This window comes from Annulohypoxylon truncatum (assembly GCF_022578515.1).
Source record: "Annulohypoxylon truncatum strain CBS 140777 unplaced genomic scaffold F4807scaffold_13, whole genome shotgun sequence".
In the NCBI taxonomy this organism is placed as follows: Eukaryota; Fungi; Ascomycota; class Sordariomycetes; order Xylariales; family Hypoxylaceae; genus Annulohypoxylon; species Annulohypoxylon truncatum.
Window position 1 is genome coordinate 384,077 of NW_025953799.1, and position 27,699 is coordinate 411,775.

A 27,699-nucleotide genomic window follows, 5' to 3' on the forward strand; every position below is an offset into this window, starting at 1 on the left:
TAACACGCCAGAAGCAAACGCCACCTCACCTGGGACAAACTAATCTTGTGCTATCAAACAAGAAAAGCCCTAATATTTAGTGAATAAGGTTTCACAAACGTCGTGACTCAGTCAGTGGTATAGCAAAGCCATCCATCTATTTCATCTATCTCGTGAATTTTAGACCAGTCGATAGTACAGGGGTATGTCCTCTTGGTATTCCATATGTAATAGGCTTGCTTGGCATCTTCAATTATTTTCCTTTTTTCCTTTAGTCGTCTCCGCCGCCTAGTCCTGGGGCTCCGGCTTGTTGTGCTTTCTTGGCGCTGCAGATGTCATCAACTCTCAACAAGAGGCAGGCAGCCTGTGGCAATGTTAGCACCTCAGTATATCAATAAAATAACCACATAATCTTACCTCAATGGCGGTCTTGATGCTCTGAAGCTTGATCGCCTCGGGCTCCCAGATGCCATACTCCTGCATATCCACAATCGTTCCAGTATCTCCGTTGATACCCCACGAACTCTTACCCTCTGCTTGCTTGGCACGGAGCTCAGTGAGAACCCTGACTGGACTAGCACCGGCATTCTGAACTAAGGTTCGGGGGATAACTTCCAGAGCGTCGGCAACGGCCTTGTATGGCCATTGTTGCACGCCTTCGATATTTCTCGCCAGTTGGTTTAACCGCACAGAAACTGCCATCTCAGTTGCTCCGCCGCCTGGCGCTAATCTGGGGTGGAACATAACGTTGCGAGCTACTCCCATAGCATCTTGGAGATTTCGCTCGATCTCGTTTAGGATATCCTTGGAGGGGCCGCGAAGTAGGATTGTGCAGGCCTTGGGCGTTTTGCACTGTGTTAGGAAAGTGAAGTACTCGTCGCCAATCTTCTCGATCTCGAATAGGCCGCACTTGGTTCCAATATCGGATTCTTGAAGATCATCCACCCTGTTTACAATGGTTGCACCAGTTGCACGGGCTATTCTGTTGTTGTCGGTCTTTCGAACTCTACGTAGGGCGGTAACGTTTGCCTTTACGAAGTAGTGTTGGGCGAGATCCGAAACACCCTTCTCGGTAATGACTAAATCAGGCTTGAAGGCAAGGATTGCCTCGCACATAGCCTTAACCTGCTCTTCTTCGATTTGCAAGATACGGTTCCAGTCCTCTTCTTTCGTAATCTCGATGTTCGTTTGAGACTCTCCCTTCTTGTACTCCAACGGACAGTCCAGAAGGACGATTCTCGGGTTCTCGATCTTCCGTCGCATCTTCGGGTGGGTGATATCCTTGTTGAGCATAACACCGTCTAAGACCTTGCTGTCCTCAATCTCGCCACCAGGGACCTTCTCTACACGCGCATATCGCTTGATGTCGACTTCTTTCTTGCCACTTCCAGCCTCCCAAGTGACTGTCCGGACAGCATTAAGAGCTAAGCTGCACATTAAGTCCGTCCATCTCGAAACGAATTTGGTACCGATAGAAGAGGAGATGAGGCCAAACATGGCCTTGTCGTCGTTAATGTCTATAGGTAAGGATATCTCGTCGATGATCTCTAGTGCATCCTTAAGCGCACGCTTGAAGGCGGAAATGATAACGACGGGATGTATGTTTCGTTCCAGTTGCGGGAGGGCATATGCTAGAATCTCACCAGCTATGTTATTGTCAGCATTGAAACCCCGCCAAATACACCTAGTTATAGATATTGGACTACTGACCCATGATGATGACCGTGGTTGTGCCGTCACCTACTTCCTCATCTTGTGTTCTGCTAAGCTCGATCATGCTCTTGGCAGCTGGATGTGACACTTCGATTTCTCGCAGGATAGCATGGCCGTCGTTTGTCAAGACGATACCACCCATAGGATCCAGTAACATCTTTAACATAGCTTTGGGGCCGAGGCATGATCGAATGATATCGGCGACGCTAGAGATTGGGTTTAGCGGGCGGGGCACGGGGCGTAGAAGGGGTAGAAAGAGTAATCATACGTCTTCGCGGCGGCGATGTTCGACAGCTGGGCTTTTCGTCCAGTTTGCCTTTCACCGCTTTGGGTGTCTGTTATTTTGAGGGTGGTTAGCCATATTCGGATTTGTAGAAGCTACCTAGGCAAGCTCATGGATTATGGAGGGGCTCACTCATAACCACAACGGGAGCCTGCATCTTGGAAGAGGTTCGCCGGCGTAGCTTTTGTGTATTCTAGGGTTCCTTGGGATGTTTAAAATGGACCAGAATAAAAGTCGCCAAATGGAACCTTGCACAAGTGACTAAAGGACAATATCTGGTTGAGATGTCACGTCGCGTAGCCGGTATCCCAATCTCGAAATTGTGCTTGTCGACCTAGAAATTTTGGAGCTCCCCGCGGGAAGTGGAAAAGCTATTTCACCGCGCCTACGGATCCACATGCAAGGCACCTGGTCTGTGCATATATGTACCGAAGTATACACTTTAAATCAACGTCATATAAGTACCAAAGTACTGTTACACTCATTTACCACGCAAGAGCTACTTCTTGATACCTATATCAACTCTCCTTCTCTTCGAAAGGTTGATTCTAATTTGTATAGAAATTATATTTTTCAAATCGTCAACATATAGATACGAGAGATTTCGTGATCGTATCGATGAACTGGAGCGGCACTTCCGCGGAAAGCCCGCTGACCATGGTGCTTAGAGATGGATCAATGACAATCGACAAGGATCACGATAATTTCCTTGCTGATATTATTTCAGTAAGAGCTCGAGCAGTATCCATCTTTAACATCTTATACAGCAAATCTGCTAACTCTAACAGATCCTAATCGTACGCTTGCCGGCCATTTAGAGTCTGGTTCGTGTCTGATATAGTCAAAGATAAGTGTCTGGCATCAGCAGTCAAACAAGACAGAGAGAGGCTTCTCGTCGTTGTAGTATTATTATTCCATCCCCGCCTATTCATTTGACCAAGTGTCAGGACGTAAGGACTGAGCCCTATGCTTGGTGATTCTCACCTGCCAATTGAGCTAAACCATCAAAAGACGAGAATTTACAAGTTGGACAACTTGCGATCTATTGCAGGGGATATGGCCAGTCCGTGACATTAAGCCTTTAGTACTTTCGATAGAAGCTGCAAAAGTTTTCTACGACACGAAGCCATAAGGAATTTCTGCGGTGCAACAAACGCAAGGAACACTCGCGGTGCAGCCCTAGTAGCCATTATCAATTGTTCAAGATGTTCAAAAGGCGAAGAAGGCGTACTTGCTAGAATACAAATTATCTGGCCGATTGTTTCTTACTCTATGTTCCAAGGTTAAATTACCTGACAATCGGGAATTATGAAGCATTCATAAGATATATGAGATCATGACATATCTCGATACCATTACGGCATGTCATTACAAATTAGTCTAGGAACGAGCCGACATTCGTTCTTTACTTCCTGATTCAAGCGGGCTAATGCATCGATGGTAACCCTAGATATATATCCTACCCCGAGTATATAAAATTCGGGAATAAATATCGAAAGATATATCTACGGTGAGACCATTTTTGATGCACGCGTGGGCTTGCCTAACTGAGAGTATGACCTCTTGCCGCCGTCGGAAACATACGTCTGCTACTTGGAGAAGACGTTCTAGACAGACGAGATCCATCTTGTCTGCCGGCGGCTTATTCCACCTTATTCACGTGAGTTGTTGCGAACTTCGAAGATATCCACCTTACTCCTAACTCAATACTGAGGCTTGACGGCTGTCGGCTTCATGAATCCGCCTTCACTCTAGTATGACACGATACCAATATCCGCCCTACGTCCATTCAGGCTAAAGTGCCTTCCTACACATTTCTCACGAGAAAGCGGTAAGCCTTCGAAGGTATTCATCAGCAATCGCCCACTATACTTACGTACCCCTCGTCGTAGTTGATGTCCACAGCGGGTCATCGGTCAAGGAAGGTGATGTCCACGATGATCGAAATGACACGGTTTACCATGTTAGGAAGTTGTCGCTGGTGTGAGAAATTAGTAGAGGTGTCATCGTCTACGATCCTCCTGCTCACCAGAACGGGGGCGCATCTCTCTAGAAATGATCCCGTAGCCGTAGGTAATATTCAATATGCAATAATCGTATCAAACCAAGACCGCGATTTCAATATTCGATATCGACGTCTATGGGAAACCCGAGAATAGGATGCCGGCGAACAGCGAGAACAGTGCGTTGCGCGTCACCACCTCCCAAATGCTCGTATCTGCCGATTCGAAGGCGACCAACATTCGACGTTTCAGAGCCGCGACTAGAACATCTATGTAGATTAAAAGTCCAAGACTTCGCGATGGGGTTCGAAAAAGAAAGAAGCGCGTATAACACAAAAGAAGCGGCGCGATTGGAGGCAAACAATCGGGCTGCCGTGGTAGTAGGGTGATGACCTCCAAGTAAGACCAGCGTGGTATTGCAGGGCTCTGCGATCTCGGACGCAGGCGCGCTACGAGATAGACAAGCAGGACGGCAAGATGCATGCGCGGAAAGTCTCATGACTGCTGACGCCTAACAAGGCTACCACGCAGAGGAGCGTTGGGCGAGACTGCGATGTTAACACCACATTTAATATATGTATGGCATGTATGGCATGTACGAATATGTATGCGATTTCTTACCGTCCACTCAAAACCTCTCCGGTCAGGGGGAAGACCGGGGGAAACGTAGATGAAATCGAGGATCTATTTGGCGAGTGAGACGGACCCTAATCGCGATCCGGGTCGCTTCTTGCCCTCCTCTCGATGAAAGAAGGTGATTTACCGGCGTCGCACAACTGTCATTTACCCGTGCAGGGCCGTCTAGGGGAGCATCGAAGTGAGGCAATGTGCTGCCACACAACCTTATGCAAAGGGGTTACCTCTTCCTATCCCTGATGTCCCTGAAGTCTCGAATAAGCTCAGGGTGCACAAGTCAGGTGCCGTCACTAAGTAAAAAGCTCCGAAGCTAGATGCATTGGGGGCACGTCACGATCCCGTCCATAGCTCCGGACAGGATTGTTCGGGGATCGAATAGCATTGAGGCAAGACGGTTTTGCATTGAGTTGTATAAACCTGGTTCGCAGATTGTTGCTCTAATCCCATCCCGCTCTATTGGGCTCTGTCCCTTGGTCCCTTAAGGGATTTCTAAGGGCCCTTCAATTGGAACGCCCAAGATCTGGACGTGGTCTGATTTACTGTGATCCTTCGGTACAGTGAGCGCTAATTGGAGATGCTCGCAAGCCATCGGGACGGGCATTGCTGTCCTTAGGCGCTGATGAGGTATCTTGCTCATTGCGCATTTCCATTGTACGCACAGCCGTCCCGAAGGGGAACAATCATCGTACTATGGTACTACAGAAACAAGAAGTGGCAAAGCCACCTCGTAGTTCCTAGATGGTTCACCATAGGGAGTTTACTATTTCCGAACCACAAGTGAACCTAGCGTGCCCATCTTACTTTTGTTTTCGGCAGCGCGGTTCCGTGCCTGCGTTGCTCAGAAACAGGGTCCAAGCTACGGACATTTTCTCACGGCTTGCCACAGCTTAGCTGTCGTTCCCCTTTCTCGTGGTAAGCACAATCGCCTGCCGGTGGCGATCCTTCGGTCGGAACCAACTCCTATCCGATGGATTGGGAATAATAACGCGAGAAAATTTCCGTGCGCCAGCCAGGTGGGACAAACGAGGTAATGGGCGTTCCCTCCCTGGGTCGATCATAGGGCTTCGATCCTAGATGTGCCCAAGAGTGGCTTCAGAGTCTGGGAAGAAAAACATCAGCACTAACATCAATATGTTAGAGTTGGCATGTCTACGCCAGGGATCAGAAGCCATCGTCCGCCCTTTCGGACCTCTAGTAGCTAGCCACAGAGGCAAGGGAGCCGACCCAGTCAACGGTAATGTGTGACGCTAACGTCTCAGGCTCGCCTTGTGGAATCCTGGTGACGATAAGCAAAAATCAGTAAACATCATGGCTTTCCCCAAGCTTCATGATGCAGCCACGAATGTGATAGGAAAATGGGAACCGCTGTGTCGGCGCGGAGGGGCCAATGAGAGGGCAGGGTGGCATCCTTCTATGCTACGGTAAGCCACATTAGCTTACTTATGCCTTAAACGAGGAGTGGGTGTGCCGTTAACGAGAAACATGCGTGACCTTACGACACGACGTCGCAGCCACGCTGGAAATAACGCGAAATTGACGTAAAGTTGAGTGAGCATCGTTGCCACTAGTGCGGATATGTCGTGATAGATCCTCAAGGAGCGCTCATCAGTTCTCCATGTTGGAGAACGTGGAAATCGCGTGCCTGACTGAGAAAGCAAATTCTGCTAGCAGAGACATGCATGACATTTTGGTCCTGCGTCTAGCCGACCAGATTCATAGCTGCTATAGAGCTCCTGTGCCCTTGCCAACTTGTGGCTGGGGAGAGTCTGGCCGGGCCTCGAACACAGGGAAACGGCCTCGTAACATCGTGATGCTGCAAAAGAACGAACTAGGAACATATCTAATGTAGAAGACAGTTTTGGACACCTTACGTAAACACCTTGGAATGTTACAGGGCATGACGCAAGAGAAATTCCCATGTTGCCCTTCCAACTTAATAATCGTAAAACAAGGCGTTCGATCGTCACGGACGGCATGTTTTGCCTCGTCACACTGATGCCGGTCTCGCCGGCCTAAGTTTCTCAACGTATCGATGTTTAGCCCGATGCATTGTGCACGACGCTAGGACTGGCATATCAGTGGCGATAGAAATGAAAACTTTTGCAAGAAGCAGGCAACTGGGTGACGATTGTTACAGGAAAACAGCCGATGACCGGTGTTCCGGCAGAGATTGCGTGCAGCAAGGCAGTATATTGCAATTTACGCGGCAGGTTACGTGAATGCTGTGTATAACTCTGTGTATTGGGTAACACTGCCGTGTGCCGTGTGACCCAAGGCAAAGGCAAGATTCAGCGCCTGTAGTGTGTGCGGACCTACAGTGGAAGCGTTTGGCTTTGGTTGGGCACAGCCCGCTGTATGACCTGACATGTCGTCTTCCAGGCAGGCTCTCGTCCGTTTTGACCACCAGGCCTAGCCTTAGATAGAACCAACGCCTTGACTACCTTGCCTCGGCGAACTTTTGTACATATTACTACGCAACCTAAGGAAAGCTGCCGCCGGTGACTTGGGATGGATGAAACGAGGTCACCAATACGAAGGGAGCTTCAGGCCGCTAGGGATGCAGTAGATTGCTTTTGTTGACTTCGTGCCATGGCAAGCTCTCTTTTCGTCAATCCAATATCGAAGCTCTCAGGCAGGATTGAAATGGCCCCAGAGCTCTGATGGCTGTATGATCGCCGTGGCATGTAGTGGCAGCTCTGGCGAACCAAGTTTCGTCCATCGCCAAGGGCTCGATCCATTCCATTATTCGATAAGGTGTGGGCGTATCTCGTAACTTGCGATTCACCCATGGATGAGATTGGAGAGGTACGTACACTTCAGGCCTCTCAATACTGTGATGCGGCTGACGACGACTTTTTCCATGGTTGGGTGCAGGGTTGGGAATCCTCACTCTCGCAGATTGAGGATTTGAAGGGAAAAAGTAAAAATGAGATTTGACAGCGGATTGCCCAAAACTGACAAAGGGAATCTTACTTACAGAATACAGGTACGTGCATATGCCAAGCTTGAAGAATGCGGGGTTTTAGTTGGATTGCATTATTCATAAAATGGAACTACGCTTGAGATGTGAATATATGAATGTAGGGCTATCCAAATAGTACATACGTATTTATTCATACTACCTAGAGGCGAATAAGGGGGGCAGTCTAAGCGACGATAGAACATACGATGAGTCTCGGAGTTTGGTCTATGAAATTTCGTCTAAATCTATCACGAGTCGCTTGATTATTCCCATAACTCCATTTCGGCATGATTACCGTGTCATATGAAGAAATCATAAATGAGGCTGCCGAGGTGCGGGCATAATCGTACCGGACATCCGATAACTTTTCTCTTAAGAAGTTCCATCTTTGCATGATATGGCTGGCATGCATGTAAAGCATTATAGAGTATGAGGCTTGAATTGATACATGGAATAGACCCTCAGCGTTATACATACACACATATTATCATGTATGTGAGCTTGTGGTGCGGAATTTTCCATCTCACCATCTCACGAATATCGTTGCTGTGTAACTCAGGAGGTCAAGGAGGCTCTTCTCAGACTCGCATTATGCCCCACGTGTGTATGTTCAGGGACTGCACAGTTAAGGGCGATGATCTTATCAATGTTATCGATCAATATAGTAGTGTTGGTCGTCATCGAGAAACTATTATAACCCTTGCAGCCCTTTGTCGAGGGTGTCAAATTTGGATCCGTTCTGCCACTTAACGGTTTTAGGGATGGTTTTCGGGCGTAAGATAAGTGCGTGGTGAAATGGCGCTTATTCCCGCTTGGCGTCGAAAAATGTCCCCATCTCTCTGGCTTAGTGCGATAGTCCAATTTCTTGGTAGGTAGCCATGGATGTTTCGGGATCGTTTAATGAGCGCCAGCGTGGAAGAAAGAAGATATCTTATCATTTATGTATGTAGTAGGAGGTTGTAGATCTCGTCCCTACTAGAACAATCGCAAGAAGATTACCCCTTAATCGTTTAGGATCCTTAACTAGATCTGGACGAAACCCGGTTCAATACTGATAAATCTCGAAATATGATACCATGAAAAGAATGCTCATAATTCATAATCCGGGATTTACAGAGGCAAACTATGGCTCGGCCGGTACATTGGTCGGGGATATCATTCTTGTTCAGGTAAAGCCCCGATGCGAAGCACATGGATACATTTATTCCTTGCTATCAAACAGCTTCGTCTGAGAAAGGGGTGGGGAAAAGAACGGTCTGGGGTTGATAATTCCGCCTTTTCGCGCCGCTGGAGCTCATGACAAGACGGGTCTTAACGGTCTTTACGCAGGCACTATAATGAAAAAATCTAAATATGAACAAGGCGAGGTCAATTCGAGTTTGGCTCGCCTATAACAAGATCAATAAATGTCCTAACCTAGCGATAATACACTACACCCGCAATGCCTGACCTTGAATTGGATGCGGTACGGCCAGCGGACGGAGATAAGTGGTAGGCAGCCCACATAGTCCAAAATTCGTGATCATTAATAATACATGATTAGTTATCATACAAATCTAGGCAGGCTATGCCTTGGTATTAAGGACACGCTTATCCTTGAGGGTGCTAGGACGATCGATATCCGAGATAAGTAAGGCAAGATCAAGGTGACAACCTTGGTGGGCTAGAAGCTAGCGTAGCAAAGTACCCAGATCTGAGGGTTGAAGGCATCGTCAACAGCCCTGTCCCTCAACAATGTGAGTCGCTCCAGTCTTTCCTAGTCTCGTGATGATGTCAATCCATGGTCGCGATGGTGTAGGTAAGGCTTCTCGCTAAACGGCCTGGTCCCTTCTCTTCAGTAAGATCCCGCTAGTGACTTGGAATCCCTAGGGTTTCTTATTAGAAGCAAGGGATTTTACCAGGAAACCACGTAAAGCATGCCGCAAAGCCGAGACAGCTAACGGCCCCTGCGAATGCCAATTCTCGCGTGGTCGCGGTAATACGATGTATACGCGATAGGAGCCCTGATAACATGGGTAGGGGGAGTCGAGAGCGACGATGGATTCATACTACTTCTCTATTCATCACATCATTTATGGCTGTGCCACATGGTATAGAACAATGTTCATGTGACTAGATTATCCTGCCGGTAAGCAAGCTAGAATCATACCTCATTTCCAGACGTCATCAAAATCCTCCGCTTCTAGGCTTGTCTTAAGTGATATTGGGCCTACCTGCAAGGCACCCAAAGCAGCCTGCATAGCGCTACCTACTCCAATTCTAAGGAACACCAAAATCTCACCTAGCCAAGCCGATACAGAGAGTCACGACTAAAGTCCAGGAATGGCTTAAGATGAACAATCTGACAAATGCTCAACGCCTTTCATAAAGGCTAGTCCAGGATTGTGTGACTGTTTGGTTCCTGCATATGAAACCCTGCGATAGTCGAGTGGTGGAGGCCCTAAAAAAGATCCTCGTTGTTTATATTCATCGATATTCATTAAGAAATCGAACGAAACTAGTTCTTGTCGAATAGTGATGTCTGCTCAGCTCATGTATTAAATGAAGCTCTTTGTTATGTACCTTACTTACGTAGTCTAGTAAATTTTATAGTAAGCAGCTGGAAGTTCCAGCTTGCGCCTAACTAACCTATTTACTAATAATTTTTGCGCCCAATAGTGTTCACGATCTGGTCGCCGACCCAAATTGCTGGAATGCACTATTGTTTATTGTTCGGGTGGTCGATGTACGTACATAGTACATCTCGCCACTGAAGGTCTCGTCGACCTTGTCGACCACGTTCAGGAGAAAGCTAAGGCCTACTATTTTGCCAAAAGTACAGCCCCATAGCGTTTCTAGCGTTTCTAGGACCAAAAAAATTCGACGGGGCCACCTCTGGCCTAGCCGAACTGGCGATAGTACGCATAGTATGCGCGGTATTCGCTCCGTCTTAACCAATCGATCCGTCAACTATCAACACACCTAATCTGACGTCTAACTCAGCCCTGGCAAGCTAGACCTCGATCGGAATTCGGTTCGGCTCCAGACCTTAAGGAGCGAGTGAGGAGTGGTAGAACCTGCAAGGTGTGCATAAAATATTGCTGATGACCACGAGAAATTAAGTCCCAGCAATCTGGGAAAAGAGATTCCCGAACCTGATACGGACTACGGTCTCGGTGCTCAAGCTTCCCTTCCGTTCCAAATAGAGAAACCTCTTACGTGAGAATGGCGGCTTTCGTGCCCTCCTTAGCTAGGCGAAAATCACCAACTTGGTACTTGCGGTCAAGCCATCGGACTTTTAGCGACTCAGATTCCAAGGGATGAAAGCCATGTGAACCAGAGACAAGTCCTTTAGTGTGCCGATGTTTATAGAATGCTTGGTAGCGACGGCCCGCCGTATATTTTGTTCGGCTTTCGGGCCAAGATTTGTTTGGCCTGCTCGCGAAAGATTTGTATAATTATTAGCGCCAATTTCAACAGTGGACGCCGAAGAGGCTGAAAGAACAGACGAACTGATGACGATCAACAGATTGACGAAAGTCCCTATCTCACTAGCCCTAACCGCGCTCGGGTCGCAAGCTGTCCCTGAACGAGCTCTAGCGTGGATGAGGGCCACACCCAGTCTAGCTATCTAGGACGACAGGTAGGGGTGCACCTTGAAAAATATCCTCAAAAGGATAACGTCTTTTGCCGTGTCACAGACCAACAAGCCCCATCGAAGCCGTGCGCTCGTTAGTTCGCCGCGTCCCGTCCCTCTCGACATTCCTGCCTATGTCTACCTTGGTCTCGGAATCGCGGCGTGCCGAGAAAAAGACCACCTCGTCGGGTCTTCGCGCAAACATACTCACTCAGCGCCAACCCGTTGGCCTGGATCGTTTCATTTCACGACGTTTGCAGCGAGGGAATCTCGGAGGCAAGTTGGCATTCTCTGCCCCCAAAAGAGGTTAAGGGGTTCCATCGTCACACAACTTCCCAGCACTGGGGATCCGAGTGACCACAGCTTCTTGGCTATGATGCCTTCGCCGTCGCTAATTGGATACCCTACGGATTTGCACGGTACCCACTTGTTCATGCACACGTTCTCTGCCGACCTCGCCGAACTTGGCATCTCAGTTACAAAAATGGAAAAGTGACAGGTAATATTTTGGGGTGAAGGGCGGAGGCCAATCAATAGCCCTCTATCCTATTCGAAGGGAAAGGGTAGACTCGGTACGAGAGCTAACAAAACTGTTACATATCTGAAGTAGCCGGATTGGATCGGGATATTGATCGTATTTAAGAGTCACATAACGTCAACTTGACCCATGGAAACATGACGAAAGTTGCGCGTGGGGGTCAGATAATGGGAGAGAAATGGAAGAAACCGGCTCCTTTTGTTTAGCTTCTTCCTTTTTTGCATTGAGCTACGGGCCGAGTTTGGGCTTCAGGGCTTCGTAGCTCAGCTTCTTCTTCCGAGCCCGTTTCGGTTCGCCCGTTTCGAAGCCATTCCATGCCAGTTCATGCCAGTTACCTGTCAGGCCGTTGGTTAGTTAGTTAGTTAGTCGCGAGGCGTTCGCATACATAACGCCATGTATGAGAGATGTGATAGGTATCTTCCGAGCCCCCTTCTTTCTTTCCCCACCTCGAATGCCCCTGTCCGCATCTGCGCATCTGCAGAAGACGCAATAAGATGCAAAGATTGGGGGAGGGGATAACGGCGAATATTCGGAATAGATTAAGGTAACCAAGCCACAGCAGTAGAGGAGTAGAGACAGTCAAGAGAAATCTGCCTTTCCCCCATTCGTACTAAGTCGCAACCAGCCGCGTGCTACGCTGTTTCGTCAGCATTCAAGACAATAGCCCCTTTCTTTCGCAAATGACCTAGCTTCACGGGGTTGCCTACCCAATATAACGGGGCCTGCTTCTGCACATGTGCATCGAATGTGACCTAGCGACAGGTTAGGAGAATAGTGAGCTTCTAGTACCTAAGATCAAATACATACTATGTAGTACCCTCATCCCCAACCGCATACATGTACGCTACATCGTACAGCATCTCATCTACCTATATTGCGCTACGAAATGGAGCCCTGATAGCGCTGGCCTTGATTTTGACTTTACACGGGTAGTCGGCATTTTGGTCACTAATTCTGAATTATTCCTAGATCTATTAGTATGTAGCTACATACGAAAGGCCTGATGATCATGAGCCACAGACCAAGATGTCGTAATCGCTTAGACACTATATTTCTTAGCTATTCAGAGTCCGAGCTTGGCATACCTGAAGGGAATAGACTGAATGACTACTAACATTTGATTATAACGTGGCTATGTATGGAGACTTCATCTTGTCCCCTTCTAGCGCAAGCTCCCTACCGATTAAACCCAGATCTGGGTGGGGAGTCTAATGTGACTATATCGCGGGAGCGAGCTCCACTCGCACTTGAAGGTCTCCATCTATCCTATCTATCATGTACCCACCTATTCTCCAGTAGTTTCAGATGGATATTCCACATGCTCTGGACGCATGCCTATTCATATCAGAGAGATAGGCATCCAAGGCAAGACACACCATAGTATACATCCCACGCGGACCCTCCTTTCGAGTTTCGAGGTTAAATTCTTGCCGTGGAACTAGCCAGGATAAGGTGGACACGCCGACACGGGAAGATATACATGTCCCGATTCAAGTAATCCGTATCGTTGCGTCGACGGTGCAGCTACCTAGGGTAACAGTAGGCGTCTCCGTTGATGCTGGGTGTGCGTTGGAAACAAGGGATGTGGTCGAAGCCTTGCAGCCTCTGTATGTAGGCCTCTAGAAACGAGTATCATTCGCAGGTGCCTGCCGCGCAGCATCGCGCATGTCAGCTCAGCAGCTTTTACGACCCCAATTATTCGATGAGAACGTTATCTCTGGATATATTGCCATAGTCAATTGCGTGCAGTATTATGCTAGCATCTATCACTACTTTGAAGGGCCACGTTAGATGCAATGCCATCGAAGATCTCAATTCTGTTTTATGTCTTAACCGCGGCAGCCTCGTCGCGGGACTTAATCCTAGCATTTCTTCGAATCCGACTAGATCAACCTTGTATAGGTAACGTAAGCTATGGTTGTCGACTCTTACTAGGTATGGTATCGATACACCAATTCGTCTCTTAATAGTCCAAGTGCGGAATATGTATGGAGTAGCACGAAAGGATCATCGAGCATTGCTTAATTGAAAGGATTAGTATGCTAAGCACCTTTCCTCCGTTGGCTTCGTAACCCGCTACAGCAGATCGACAAAGCCAATGGCGCTAGACGAGGTTGTAGCGTTATAGCATTCGTCAACCTAGTACCATATCTCAACAACCTTGCGGTCCCTGGAAAGCCTTGAGATTTGTCGGCCGAATGGACAGTGGATGTGCTTTATAAGAGGCGACAAACATAGCAGAACTGCAGATTCAGGGTCCTGACAAAATGAGAGGTCTAGAATTGGCCTGTTGGATTATGAGTGCCTGCGGTCTCCTTTCCTGCTGGTGCACCGAAGGTTGTAGACTCTTGTTTCCACGAGGACAATTTGTATTGGAGCAGACAAGTTTGGTACGAGCCATCAGGTGGCAAGCTTGAGTCGACGTGAAAAGGTGTGGCTCATCCACACACACTACCAACTCCCAAACCGACGTCCAACGAACGAACGATGGCTGTCGATTGGAACCATTTGGTCCAACTTGCTTGTAGTGCTGCGAGAACCTGCAGGAGATTCCCCCGCCTTTCGACGCAGGTCGAATCGGTTTCGGCCTAGCGCCACGCCTTCGAATGCCACACAATTAAGAGCTTTTTGCGTGCTACTTGCGAATCGACCATCCTAGACCACTGCTGTGCTGCCAGTCAAGCTCGTCTCTGAAAGGCTTGCTCTCAATGGCACCACTTGGCCTCGGATTGACATAGTGATAGTGGTAAAGATGAAAAGCTGGGGTTTCGATTAGCGTACCAGGGACCTTACGTACACAGCTCCAGGCTAGAGGAAATAACGCGGAAAAGATTTCGTCAATGGCCTCCTTTTTTCTTTATTTCGGTTTAGTCAACGATCAGACTCGCACGAGGCGTCAGATCTTCCCCATAGTCTATGCCCTTTCTTGTAGATCTACCGTGCCCCCGAAATGCGCGTAGGTAGCATTTCAGCATCAATATTCCCAATAGATTTAACCTCGAGGACTAGGGCGAATGATACAGATGAGCTGACGACGTGAGCATCGTGCAGCTCATGCTGGCAGCATACTGCTAATACTATTAGTCTAGGGAGTATGGGGATGTCAGCTGTTTTCCCAATTGGATCGCAGGCAGGAAGGGGAAGCTAATTGACCACCAAAATCTCCTTTTGGCAACCCGTGATGATGTTGATAACGAAGGGTCCCTCCATCCCAGCCTTTCCCCGTGATTCATCGGATGGGTCGGAAAATGACTGGTAGATTGGTCGGCCGATGTAAGGTACCGGCCGTAGTGGATGTGGTTGGAAACACCCATGAAATGAAAATGACCTTATCCTGGGATTTTCCCGCTCAGTATAGCTAGTGTCGTTGTAGCAGTCAAGTTTTGGAATAAGTACGATGATGTCACAAGCCGTGGCGCCCTTAAATACGTAACAATGGACTTCTTTATCTATGTCCATTGTTGTTTATTGTCTGACGTTGGTTTCTCGTCTCCGCGCAATGCGTGCTAGACTGCCGTATCGATGCAGGCGAAGATGTATGTAGTCGTGTTTCCAACGTATGTATCATCTTCCAGCGGCATTTCCCACGAACGACAACGATGCTGGTAGGGAACTGATAGAGGAAAAGAGGGGGTATAGCCACACACGTTTAGAGCCTGGATAGAAGTTTCGTGGGGAGAGGGTGAATATGATTGGAATATAGTGAGAGAGGTGGTAATTTCGATGCCACCTTAGGCGGTTTTCATAAATTGCCATCCTCCAGCGTAGAAGTATGCTCGAACCAATGAGATTGTCCAGATCGGATAGTGCGTCCGGAGAAGCGCATGCAAGACCTGCAACGATTGTGTGGATTGTATGGACATCGTGGGCAGTTCAGGTGGTCTTCGTCGGTGGTATGCTGCCACTTCCATACCATGCCATGCCATCTTATCCTATCCTACTGGATCCCATCTTAATCCCCTACCAGTCCCTTTATATACCTAGGTATGCACTATCCATGGACCGCGGGCATTACTTTTACTGTCTTATTCGACGTACCCCCGGAGGAGGTACTGCGTTTTAACTAACGAAATGGGCAGAGAGTTGCAAAATACCCGAAGATTATCCTATGCTTTTTAAGTAGATAAAATAAGTGTTACTTGATTGCATTATAGGGCTTATGATGGCTGATCTACTCTTAAATAAATAGTTTATGTAATTATAGGGGCTATGTATCTAGGCTTATATACATAGTTTTAATAGCAAAGCTCACCCATCCGGAAGTACTTCGGGTGTTTCGCAACTCTCTGCCTATTTCGTTAGTTAAAGCGCAGTACCTCCTCCGGGGGTACGTCGAATAAGACAGTAAAAGTATAGGTAGGTAGAAGATGTCCAGGTATAGTAGACGTAGGTAGGGTTTATTTTGTATGGTGAGTGGTCGGCCGAGAGTTCCAAGTTGTATCCTGTGGCTTTTACTTGCGCACTACAAAGTGCTCTGTGCAACGAAGACTGTCATTATGGTTTGATTATCGTGCGAAAATTGGCTGTTTCCCCGCAAAACACGGAATCGGCTGGGAAGGAGAGCGCTTTCTCTTATGTTTCGAGTGCAACAGCAACACAATACACGCAGTTCATCGTCGCCTCCTCATCAATCTCATCTACCCATTGTTCTATTGCTCGTAATTTCTACGTAACCCACTTTTTTATTTTCCTTCTTTCTCCCCATCCGCCATCTACCATCCGCCATCCTTTACTCCTGACGACCCTTTCGTCCTTTAGCCCGTCTTGCGCAAACGCGTACACCCTGATGAAATGATAATCATCGTGCAACCATACTCGCATATACACATTCTATAGACCTACATACCCTTACGTATGCCTTGTCTAGTCCTGTCTTGTCATGTCTTGTCCTGCCTTGCGCCTTTGCGTATTCTCAACTTGCAACTTGCCAAGTTCCTAGCCTACCTCTACGAACCAATCTTGTCCTTTCTGCCTAGATCGCCCAACCAGATTGACATATGTAGGAAGCGCAAGTTTTTCCCTCTCTTTGCGGGCATTAGCTAATTCCGGCTCGACATTACGCAGTAAACTAATTAATTGACGATCGCACGCTCTACACTTACGATGTGGCAACCGTGGTTGAAGGTGTCGACTCTTGAGAAATTCACCCCCACGGGTTCCACTCCATCTCCATCTTCGTCTCTCGGCTTCTCTTCTGCTACTAACCTGTTGCTACCTACGTCGTGCGTATGTATGTAAGTATTAGGAATATCCTACCTGGTCTAGTGTTTTACTGTGTAATTGTTCTAAAGGCGACATTGCTATGCAAGTCGCAGAAAACAGGCATTGATAGCCCGTAATATACCAGAATAAGATGAAGAGACTATTCACCCAACCAATTCACCGAGCGAAGCAACAAGCATAGAACAAGTGCTTGCATAGCTCGACTACAGTAAACACTATCATTAAGCCAGGGGACCAATGAGAAGACGAGGCGACAGCCTCTTATGTTGCATATTATCTGCAAATCATGCCAGCAGCGTGTGTGGGTGGCACCGTACATAGAGAGCTACGCATAGTCTTTGATTTCGAGGCCATTCTGATTCGAGGTACTGGAGGGGATCATAGTCTTTCAGCGTATCAAAAGACCCCTTATGAAAAAGTTTTTTTTTTCTCTTTTCGTGAGGCAGCAAGGGAAAACAGGGAGAGAATACGTAGGCATCACGATTCGAATACCGAACGGATCCAAGAATCCAAGCAATTGAATGAAATACATACATCAAATTGATCTATTTTCTTACCCAAGTCCGTATTATTCATCCACAACTCGGAACTCGCCAAATATCCATGGATGGATATGTAGGATATGTAGGATATGTACATACATAAACATCTGCTAATGATCAGTTGCAGAACCATCAGGGTCGCAGAATAGCCAGGAGCAATGAACGATTAGAGGCCTGAGAGAGAGGAAAAAGGGGTGTGCCTCGTAGAATAAAATGGGGAAGGTATAGATCACACGCCCCTCCCCACCATCCTCCCTCACCCCTCCCCTTCTCTTCTCTCACCATTCTATTTCTCGCCCCCCTTCTAATTTTTCCTTACACACCTGCAGCAGACATTTTTTCCAAGTTGTCAAAAAATCGTCAGAGGAGGCCCTTGCACGGTACCTTGGTACCTGCCTGCCCTAGTCCTGCCCAGGTGCTAAACCCTCCAGTTATGATCGGCAGCAGCTCTGGCGCTAATTCTAACACGGCCTAGCCCGTATGCGAAATTCACCTGCAAGGACAAGGGAAGCCTGGAAAGCAGACCCTCTCCTACCCTCCCTGTAGGTACCCTCGTACTGTCGTAGAGTTGCAAAATGGCCCCACCGAGCCAATTGCCCTTGTCTTTTCTATGTGGGCTATGTGGGTCAACTTGTCTTTCGCTGATCAAAACGCTCTCTGATGTGACTACCTTCATCGATGCACCCTTCCCAACCAAGAAGTCGTGTGTACATAGGTACAACCCGCTGGCTGTGTAAGCTGGATTCATACAAATGAACATCGTCTCCTCCAACTATTTCCAACAGGACTACTGCTAGCTACCGTAAACTTCGACAACAACTCTCACTTTTCACCAGTCGTCCTTTGCTGCTCCGCTATTGCGTGCTTCATTGCAACACCAGAGTAGAACATGATACAATCTGTCGACCGCCTACTTGTAAGAGTATAAAACTTTCAACCAGGACGTCTAGGTCTTGTCGTCTCTCGTCTCGTCGACCATATACAACACATACAGCTCCGATCTGCTAAGGCTTCACCTCGACCTTTCCAAATTGGATATGATAAATAGCCTCCTATACGCATAAACAGTTCAGCCGGATTCTCTTACCGCCTTCGTCTTCAACTACCACCACCGAGTCGACTTCGACACCACGGCCTAAGCAGCAACCGCATCCTCTCACATACTACATAACAACGTCCACACCAAACATCGCACACCATGTCTTCAGATCTGTCTTGGGAACCCGAGTACTGCCTTGCCTGCGACAGGCAAACAGACGGCGCTACCTACTGCTCTGAGTCATGCAGGCTCTCTGATTTCGAGAAGACGTCGTCCACAGCCAGCACACCAGTCACTACCCCGGGACTTAGCAGCCCGTCCTCCTACAACTGGACAGCACCAAGGCCTCAAGCCAAGTTCTTCCTGCCTCCCGCTTACGACTTCAGCAACGCTCAACCGTACGGTTCAACACCACTACCCCAGTCATACCTGTCCCAGCGCTCGGAATCGTCCTCGTCGTCTTCTGCCCGAATCCTCACCCCATCTAGCTCCCACAGTAGCCTCTGCTCCCTCCGAAGCACGTCTTCCTCGGGAAGTGAAGGGTCACAGCTGTCAGACAAGGCAAAGAAGCAATTGAGGGACTACGCCAGCTCCTTTGAGCACACCCGCCTTCAACAATCACGACGACGATCCTACTAAACGTGGACGAACCGAACTAATGATATATTTTACATTCCAACTCGCAATTCGACATTCAACACTCCACTTATTATACCCAATAAGCATGTTATAACTTTCGGTTCTACGCAACCTACACGACTCATTCACTTCTCGATTTTCCTTACTCTCTATTTTACCAGAACGACTAGGCATGAAGGATCACATTTCCGTTTTATTTGTTACTTTGTTGTACAAGAGCATCTTTTGGAGCACAGCATCATAAAAAGTTTGGGTCATTTCGGGATTCTGTCTTCGACTTCCTTCTAGCCGCGGGCGTACGATTGGGGGCTACCGGTATAGGCACGGACTTTGTTGTACCACGATACAATATTGAGATATCACTTGATTTTCTATTTGCATGGCACGTCGATGCCGGGAACCGGGGGTTTTGGCACAGGAACCGACTAGACCAGTCGGTTAGAACAATGTTTTGGAAGCCGTCTTGTCAAGGCGATGGCGTTAGAATTAGGACAAAGCAGCCGTGACGGGAATCCCCGATTCACAGGCTCATCCGCGTACACCGTGGATTGATGGGACTTGATACTCGTTTCAGGCAGCTAGGACTAGCCTATGCTTGTCTCTCCGAACTGGTTCTGCTTCATGCGGAACCATCGGAGCTTCGTTCAGATAAAGAATCGAAAAACAGTTCAAGCCCCTCACAAAAGCGTTTCTCTACTCAATTGCATATTTGCTATAATTATGTCTATTCCCATGGTCCATGTGCATGCTCATGTTTCTGAACAATATGTGACTTTGTGACTTTGTGACTTATGATGTTGCTACTAGTGTGTTTGGAGACTTTAAGCAAGCAACCTTCCTAATGAGGGAAACTTGGGTGACATCTTCTGGTGGGAATTCCCAGTCGAAAGCGGTAGGTATCACTATAAAGTCAATTATTTCTAGCAGGCTACATATTTTAGTGCTCAAGGTGGATACAGAGTCGCAAAATTGAATAGAAATTGAATAGATGGTGGGGTTTTCTTGCGAATATCTAAATGTGCCCGATTTCATCATTTTGCCCCGGATATGCTCAGAAGTGATCGTCAGACTCATCGTGCCCAAGGCGCAACACCTAATCGCTAAGCTCATCTTTGACATCCTTTAGCATTTGGGGTAGTGGGAACGCTTAATGCTGTTTTCCGCCCACGAGCTATCGACCGCCCTGAAGCTAAACCACTTAATTCCAAGTTCTACAATTAGTTCTACAACGGCGTGCCAAGGTAGCAGAAGAAAGAAGAAAAAAACTTCAACGACTTCCAAGGTTATTATGTTTTACCTACAATCGCAAGTATACATACTATTTTAGCTCCAATAACTCTCAGTCAGGGATAAACCTTTTAGAACAACACCACGATCGCCACTGGCCCCCAAGCCCCGTGGGGACGTCAACTCTGAAAAAGGGGTGTTTGTATTAGGAATTTTTGCACTTCTCGCTTCGCTGCGGCCGAGAAGTCTAGAGTATGTACGTCCTATCTATCCTACTATATCACTATGCGGTGTCCCTTTGGAAGGGAGTATTGCCTAGAGGGAAATGGTGCGATAATTTCCCAAGGACTATTGGAAACATCAGGAACTTTAGGGGACATAAGGGACATTACTAGATAATTACTTGTCGACCACAGCCGAGAGATGGATCTGCTGAGAATGAGGCCATGGTATGAAGTACTATAGTACCTACTCTATGAGAGGCCAAAAACGGATTCGCCTGCAGCACCATTCGCTACATGCATATCTGGGCACCTGGGCATGCGTAGCAACACTGTGAGGAACGTATTTTACCTCTTTGCGGTAGGCCTCATGTCGTACGGAAAATTACCAACCAAGAGAGAATTCCGGCACGGCGCCGGGGTCTCGGACATGAGGTGAGAGCCGTCTGGTCCAGACAGTCTAGAGCGAGTTCTCCATCCACGTAGATATTGTCAAATGCACGCACAGCGCCCAGTCTCACTAAGGCTGCTGTGCTAACGAGTCGAAAAGAATCTCGTAGCTGCCGATGGACGTGAGCTGCCTGAGTAATACGCTGTAGTAGCATAGCAGAAGCGAGAAGCAAGAGGCTCGTTGGCGGATGGATATGCCAGTCCAGTGGCTCAAGATTAGGGCCAATTGCACCATTCCGAGTTGCGTCAACGAAACCAATTTTCCCGCGCGAGACGCCAGACGGACAATCGGTCCAATGAGCATCTGCCGGTTGGCGTCAACCCAATCCTGCCATATAACTTCCTGGAGCCCTAGAACTAGGTAGGGGTCCCTCTAATAGGCGTTTTACAAGTTATCGAAGTTCATGCTAACTTTCAATGGTCCGAACTGCTAATGCCGTGGTAGCACATCCATGGACCTAGGTATGTATGATCTACTCAGTAGGTATGTATACTGGTGACCCGCTATGAAGGCGCTGAAGTCCTATCAAAGTTATGCTTTAGACGAAGTCGAGCCAGCTCAGGTACGAACGTGTGTTTATGCAAGGGGTTCCTGGGGGGGGGGAAGAGCACTGGCTGTGCAGGCCGTGCAGACCGTGCAGCTGCATACCTAACCAAATACATGTATCCACTAATACCACCTACCTGCCTACCTGCCTACCTACCTAATTACATAAAAATGGATTGGGATAAATTTAGATATCATCCTTGGTCTATCGACGATAGCCTTATTCACTAAACCGTCATAAACCTGTTTTTACATATTACAAATAACTTCAGCCGAGACGTATACATGTAGTGAACATAGTACCGGTTCACTGTACGCATATTACCATAGACATCCAGACAGCGCAGACGACAGGCGAACTGCTGACTATTGATTGTATACTGTGAACGGCAGAAATTTTGAAGAGTTTTCCCGTGTCTCGTAAGATGTCCAAGAAACACGGCAGCCCCCAGCATACCCATACTCGGATATGTTTGGTCTATGGTGTTCTATTGATGTTTATTGTTATGCTTTGTTCTCCCTACACATCCTTAAGCGAAGTTGAACAGTTTCAATGCAAATTTCTCACAAGCAGGCTGAAGACTGTAAAAATTTGTTGGGAATTTTCCGGTAGGACAGTGACAGAAATATCGAAAGATTGGAAATGCCACAGACGTTCCCAGATCGAGGCAACTATCTACAGGCGAGAGAAGAAGAGGAGAAAGAAGAAAAAAGCCTAGCTGCCTGCCTTGCCTTGGACAGTATGCAGAATCGGGTTGTCTTGCAAGTTGTCTCTTAATGCGCCGGGCAACTCGAGGGCGTGTCCCTAATTCGGTCTCGCTTGTTTTGGTACGAAAATATGATGCCATGTTTCAGGCCTCGAGAGAGATGAAAATTTTTTCTTGCACTTCAGCCTCGATCAGAAATAGCTTGCTAGCCAAAGAGATGAAAGTCCCTGACACACAACATAGGCCCATTATGCTTACTTAGTCCGGTAAGCTTGTACGATGTAATCAATCCCATATTAAGAGCAATAAACATCCAGTCATAGCTATTAATACGCAGTGTGTTTTGCGGCTAAGGCGGGGATTGAAGGGCGTCCGTTGGAATAGCGCCTCGTGAGGATGAACCAGATATGGAACATGACGTCGGTGTTAAGAGCTAAAGCCTTTCGTATGAGCGTTCCCACTCGTTCGACACGATACGATACGGACACGACGCTTGGGCTCTAACAATTACATATTCCATTTGATGCGTTTTTTATGCATCGTAAGTTCACTCCAAAGAGCATGTTTCACCTCGGCTTACAGGCATAGCAAAAGCCCTACACAGTTCTGAGTACGTGTTACTCAATTGAGGCCTACAACCAAACATTGAGGGTCCCTTAGCCTTTTCCAGCTCTTTCGATTCTTTTATTAACCCGCCTCGTTACCAGGTTCGTGAGCGGAGCATATGCCGAGATGAGAAGGGTGACCCCCACAAGATTCATCCATATCGACCCAAAGGAAAAGATAATATACATAAACAACTCGGGTGGGAGAGAAACGAGGCGAAAAAGCAATGATAGTCCCCACGTATTGTAAGTGTAGTAAGTTCTAGACGCGATGCCTTATGGCCTTATCGCATGAACATCGTGAATTTTTCACTTCTGGCCTAGCTAAGGCTAGGATGTACATCTAAATTAATGAATCGATGCTCCACTATCCGTCTACGTGTACCTACCTACCTAATTCGACAGACGTGGTACCTCTCCATATCTATCACTTAGATACGGCACTATATTCCGCCTATCATTCCAGAAGGTACCGTGCAGCCCGCGTGAGTTGTGTGAGTTGTTCCAAGCAGAAAGTGCGAACCTCGAAAGTTTCACCATTGCCATGAGCTATTACCTCGATAATTCTCGCTTCAAGCATTCAAATCTTATTATGATACTATGTACATAGGCCGTAAGGCTCCCTCGGTTAATGACATTAAATGAAAATAGCAAGGGCTACCCATAGCTTTCGGAATATTTTCTCGAAATCTACCAACCATACCCCTGGTATGCTGGCACGTCACTCCCCAAGTGCCGTTAGCGCGAATGGTGTTACAGTACCAGAATACCCAAAGGCACCCTAAAAAAGCATTCCATCCAATTCTTCTTTGACGTGCAATCCAAGACAATGGTGCTTCTATTAAAATTATGGATCTGGGCTTTTTCAATGCCACGGCATCGAGATTCGGGAACAAGGACAACGGTTCTAATGTTGCATAATGTCTTCCCCGGGTCAATCCAAGTTCTTTCAATTAGGACTCAATCACACTCTAAGGGAACTCCAACAAGGCAACAAGGCATCTCGGCACTCGCTCAATTACCGGTTTGAGATGTGTGTGTGAGTGCCCGCGAGATCTTATGTCTCTTCCCTCCCGTCCCGGATTGTCTTCCGCGCCCCGGTGGCCCCCGGTCCGACCTCAGATGTGCATATCCATGGGGTTTGTGCTAGGGTTAAAGGGTTAAAGGGTTGCCGGAGAGTTCCCACCATGACACTATGGCCATGAGTGCAGACCACTCGTTCATCGCGAGCTACCGAGACCACGTCTCTAAGATAGCAGGAAGTCGTCAATGCTTCCTTCGAGCGAATCTGCGTCGACGACGTGTCAACCTAGGGAAGATATCCGGACTTCCAGAAACTCACCGACACCGGTCAGGCTTGTCTGGATCCATCTTACTCCATCCGTCATCTTATGGGCCTCGTTGGCTGAAAAGGCTGAACCACTGAACCAGTCGGGTCCGTTATCCACTTTCAGACCACATTAGAACCTGGACCCATCACTGCTACATATCATTATCAAGGCACGTTTCTTAGGGCCGCTGCTATGCCACGTTTCAGAGGCTTTTTTCTAACTGGCCTTCCTTCGAAGCAATGCGGGTTCGCCCCAGCAGTCATTGAAATAAGCCATGGCTAGTTTCTTGTCAGCCTTTCTCATTCGTCTACCTCCCTTCCACTCCTTCCACGGATCCTTCTAGCGTGGATATTTGTTTCATTGCCTGCGTCGGAACAACGTTAGAACAGCCAGATTGGGTGCTCCACGATCTAGCTGCGTGCGTTCCTGAACTGTGCCAATGGCGGAAGCTCCCGATGGCATCAGCGAATGTCTTACTTAAGCTCCCACAACATCCGACTCGGCCGATGAGTCGTCACCTAGTAATGATCCAGGCACCAGGGGCCGCTTCTAGTAACAGCCGTTGCCGTGTGAGAGTACTACATACCGTGTCGTTCTGAGAGGCTCTTAGGTAAGGGGAGATGAGAGGACATGCAATCGGATGGGTTCCCACCCGTTCCACGCAAACAGTCTCAAATCGTGATTAATTTTCCGCCTGGGTCACGTCTGTGTGCCGTCGTGCCTGTGTGCCGGTGATAGAAGCCGGCTTGATACTCACAGCATGGTCTCTAGATGTTATCGAGAACCACGAGATTTCACACCGGTCTGCTGGGAGAGAAAAGAATGAGAGCCTTCTTTCAAGACCCGCCCGGATCCACATCGGATGACTCATCCGTGCCTATTGATGAGTCTTGAAGTCGAATTTCACGCAAATGGGAAATTTCCAGAAACCCATCCGCCCGCCTTATCCCCATTCCACGACTACGTTTCCACCCTTTGGCTTGTTTCTCTCTGGGAATGTGGATAGTGTCACTGACGCAACCCCAAACAAATTTGTCGCTGCTTGGATTGCTCGAATTCGTCACGGCGAGAAACGGAAATTACAGTTCTACAGCAGGTGACTCATCTGCTTAAGTTGTTAAGGAATGTTTCCTGCCTCGTTTCGACGGAATAGCGTCTGGTTGACGTCGTTACAGGGGCATCCGATGCCTGTTTTTACACATGTGGAGATGTCTAGTGACCTTGATTCTACCCTGGCATTTGGAAACCGGATATTGATCCAGTGAGAGCTCTAGTTGAGCTTGAATTCGCTTCGAATTAATTCATATCGTAGGTCCTATCCACTACCTGTCTCTGTCACGATTCACCATTACCTCGGTGGCTTTGCACCGTGCATGAATTTTGCGACGAAGTGGGCTTGAATGTTGTCAATTACAGCAAGACTACTCGGCGCACTTACGAATCCTCTCTCGGTGTACCGGTATTTTAGAATTCAATGGAGTTGTCACATTCCACACTTTGTCGCTTTGAAAATACCGAGTACCGATCCTGTATAGACTTTTACGCGCTTACTTTATCGCGACACTACGAATTCTAGTCATCTTTAGATCTACACCTGTATTCAGGGGTCATAATCAACATTTGCATGATACGTACTCGTTAGGGTTTCCATCTAGAGCCGCACCCTCTACCCCAGCCTTAGCCTGCGCTGATCAGGGAACAGGACAAGTTGGCTGCAAGCCACCACACCTTCCCGCTCGGCATACATAACTATTATAGCCAGGCCAACAGCTACTTATGCATTTCGTGCATTCGAATGTGTCATTAGATGATATCCAAGTCTCGCTTATGCTGCGTCGAACCGAGCGTTTTGCTGCAGGATCGCCCGAGGTTGTCTATCACTCACTGCCGTACAACCATCGCCCCCAAAAGCTATCTAAGCCATCTAAGGGAGTCGACCGGTCAACTATGGTTGATGGCCGAAGACCGGCGCTTTGGGCGATTGAACCGTATGTTGGCGGGAAAAGGTTGTCGATCTGCCAAGGACGATAATACCCCTGATCGCGCGAGAAAATCCTGCACGCAATTCAGATTTACTCGCAGATAGTGTGCTTATCTTCTAAAAGGGGGAAGCGACCGCACGAGCCGAGCCTCAACACGAGATCGCAAAAAAATTTTACGACTGAGGTTTAGCGCCTGAGTTGCTTTGTTATCGCGTCGCTTCATAACGGCTCTGACCGGGTACGTTTGAGGTTGATGGTCGTATTGATCTGATCGCGGATCTCGCCCGAAGGTCCATTGCATGGGCTCATCTTTGGCCGCCATTCCGGGCTCGCAGCGCAGCATAGAAGGATTGCAGATTGGGGGTGCGGTCGAGAACGAAGAGATTGCGTTCCGTCTCCCACGAAGCAACGTCTATCTAATGAAGTCGCATTGGCGATGTGCGAAACTATGCGTCGCGCTGGGGGAACATCTAGACGACCCCTTATTCTAAAAAATTTTCTACTTTTTTTTTTTTTTTTCTTCGGTGAGTCCCTGTCGATTTTCGTTGTGAAACATCGGCGTCAGAATAATGGCCCCCAAGTGATCTTGATCTGCAACCGGGTATATTCATCATATTTCGGCGAGAGAGGAAGGAGGTTTTTATTTTAGGTAGGATTGCTGGTCACGTCTTGGACGATTCGTGACTTAATCTTTCGATCATCATCGGGCGATCCGATGCTTGCATCACCAGAACACCCTTGCTTCAAACCTACCTCCCCAGGTTTCTTAGGTACGTAAAATGCGGGCCGTTCCATCTGCGGGATCATCCCGTCATCTCCCCGTTACAACGCTATGCTATTTGTAGCCCGAACGAACACCTTTCGGCAACGCAAAGAAAAAGTGCAGAAAATCAAGGAGAACACATTGTTTTCTTCTTCGGTCTGTTCCGTCGTCAAGCTTGCATCATCACCTGCCATCCATCGTCCACTTCAATCTTCAAAATACTACCTCCACCCCGCAACTAATGTCAATAGTCTCGCGAACGTTGCTTTCGCTCACCGCGAACCCCATACCTAAACTCGGGGTAGATTATGCACATGAGCACAGAGTTTAGGGTAGCGCTTGGTAAACGCCAGGATTCGGTATCATCGTCTTGCTCGAATCAAGGAAACAGTAGGTATGTCTTAGCCGAGCACTGACACAATCTTTCAATCTGCAATCTATTCCAATTTCCCCCTTCCCTTGCTCGTTGATTAGCGAATGCCTACCGCGCCTATCAGAACGCGCCGTGCGTAGATAGGGAGGGTGATCAAGTTGAGATAATGCCGACAGCAGTGCTTCAGTTATATACAAATCATGCCATAATTCTTTCATTTCCCCTGCTAAGCTTTATTCTGCCTTGCCTTTTTCCGATCTGAGATCTCTGTCCCGTGCTCACTCCCATATGCCATATGTCATCTGCCATTAACCAGGTAT

At 47.8% G+C, this 27,699-nt stretch overlaps 2 protein-coding genes across 2 annotated transcripts; one reads left to right on the top strand and one right to left on the bottom strand.

The window, feature by feature from the left end:
• F4807DRAFT_467158 (T-complex protein 1) lies at positions 1 to 2,132 on the bottom strand (the record flags this gene model as incomplete). The annotated part of the gene is made up of 5 exons (XM_048002454.1): positions 1 to 343; positions 397 to 1,625; positions 1,690 to 1,898; positions 1,961 to 2,027; positions 2,108 to 2,132. 5 exons carry the CDS (start codon positions 2,130 to 2,132, stop codon positions 251 to 253), a joined length of 1,623 nt encoding a protein of 540 aa, XP_047854910.1. The 3' UTR covers positions 1 to 250.
• Positions 2,133 to 18,289: 16,157 nt separating this feature from the next.
• On the top strand, positions 18,290 to 19,874 carry F4807DRAFT_423237 (uncharacterized protein). The gene has a single exon (XM_047997756.1). It carries the CDS (start codon positions 18,694 to 18,696, stop codon positions 19,171 to 19,173), a length of 480 nt encoding a protein of 159 aa, XP_047854911.1. The 5' UTR covers positions 18,290 to 18,693; the 3' UTR covers positions 19,174 to 19,874.
• Positions 19,875 to 27,699: the final 7,825 nt, after the last annotated feature.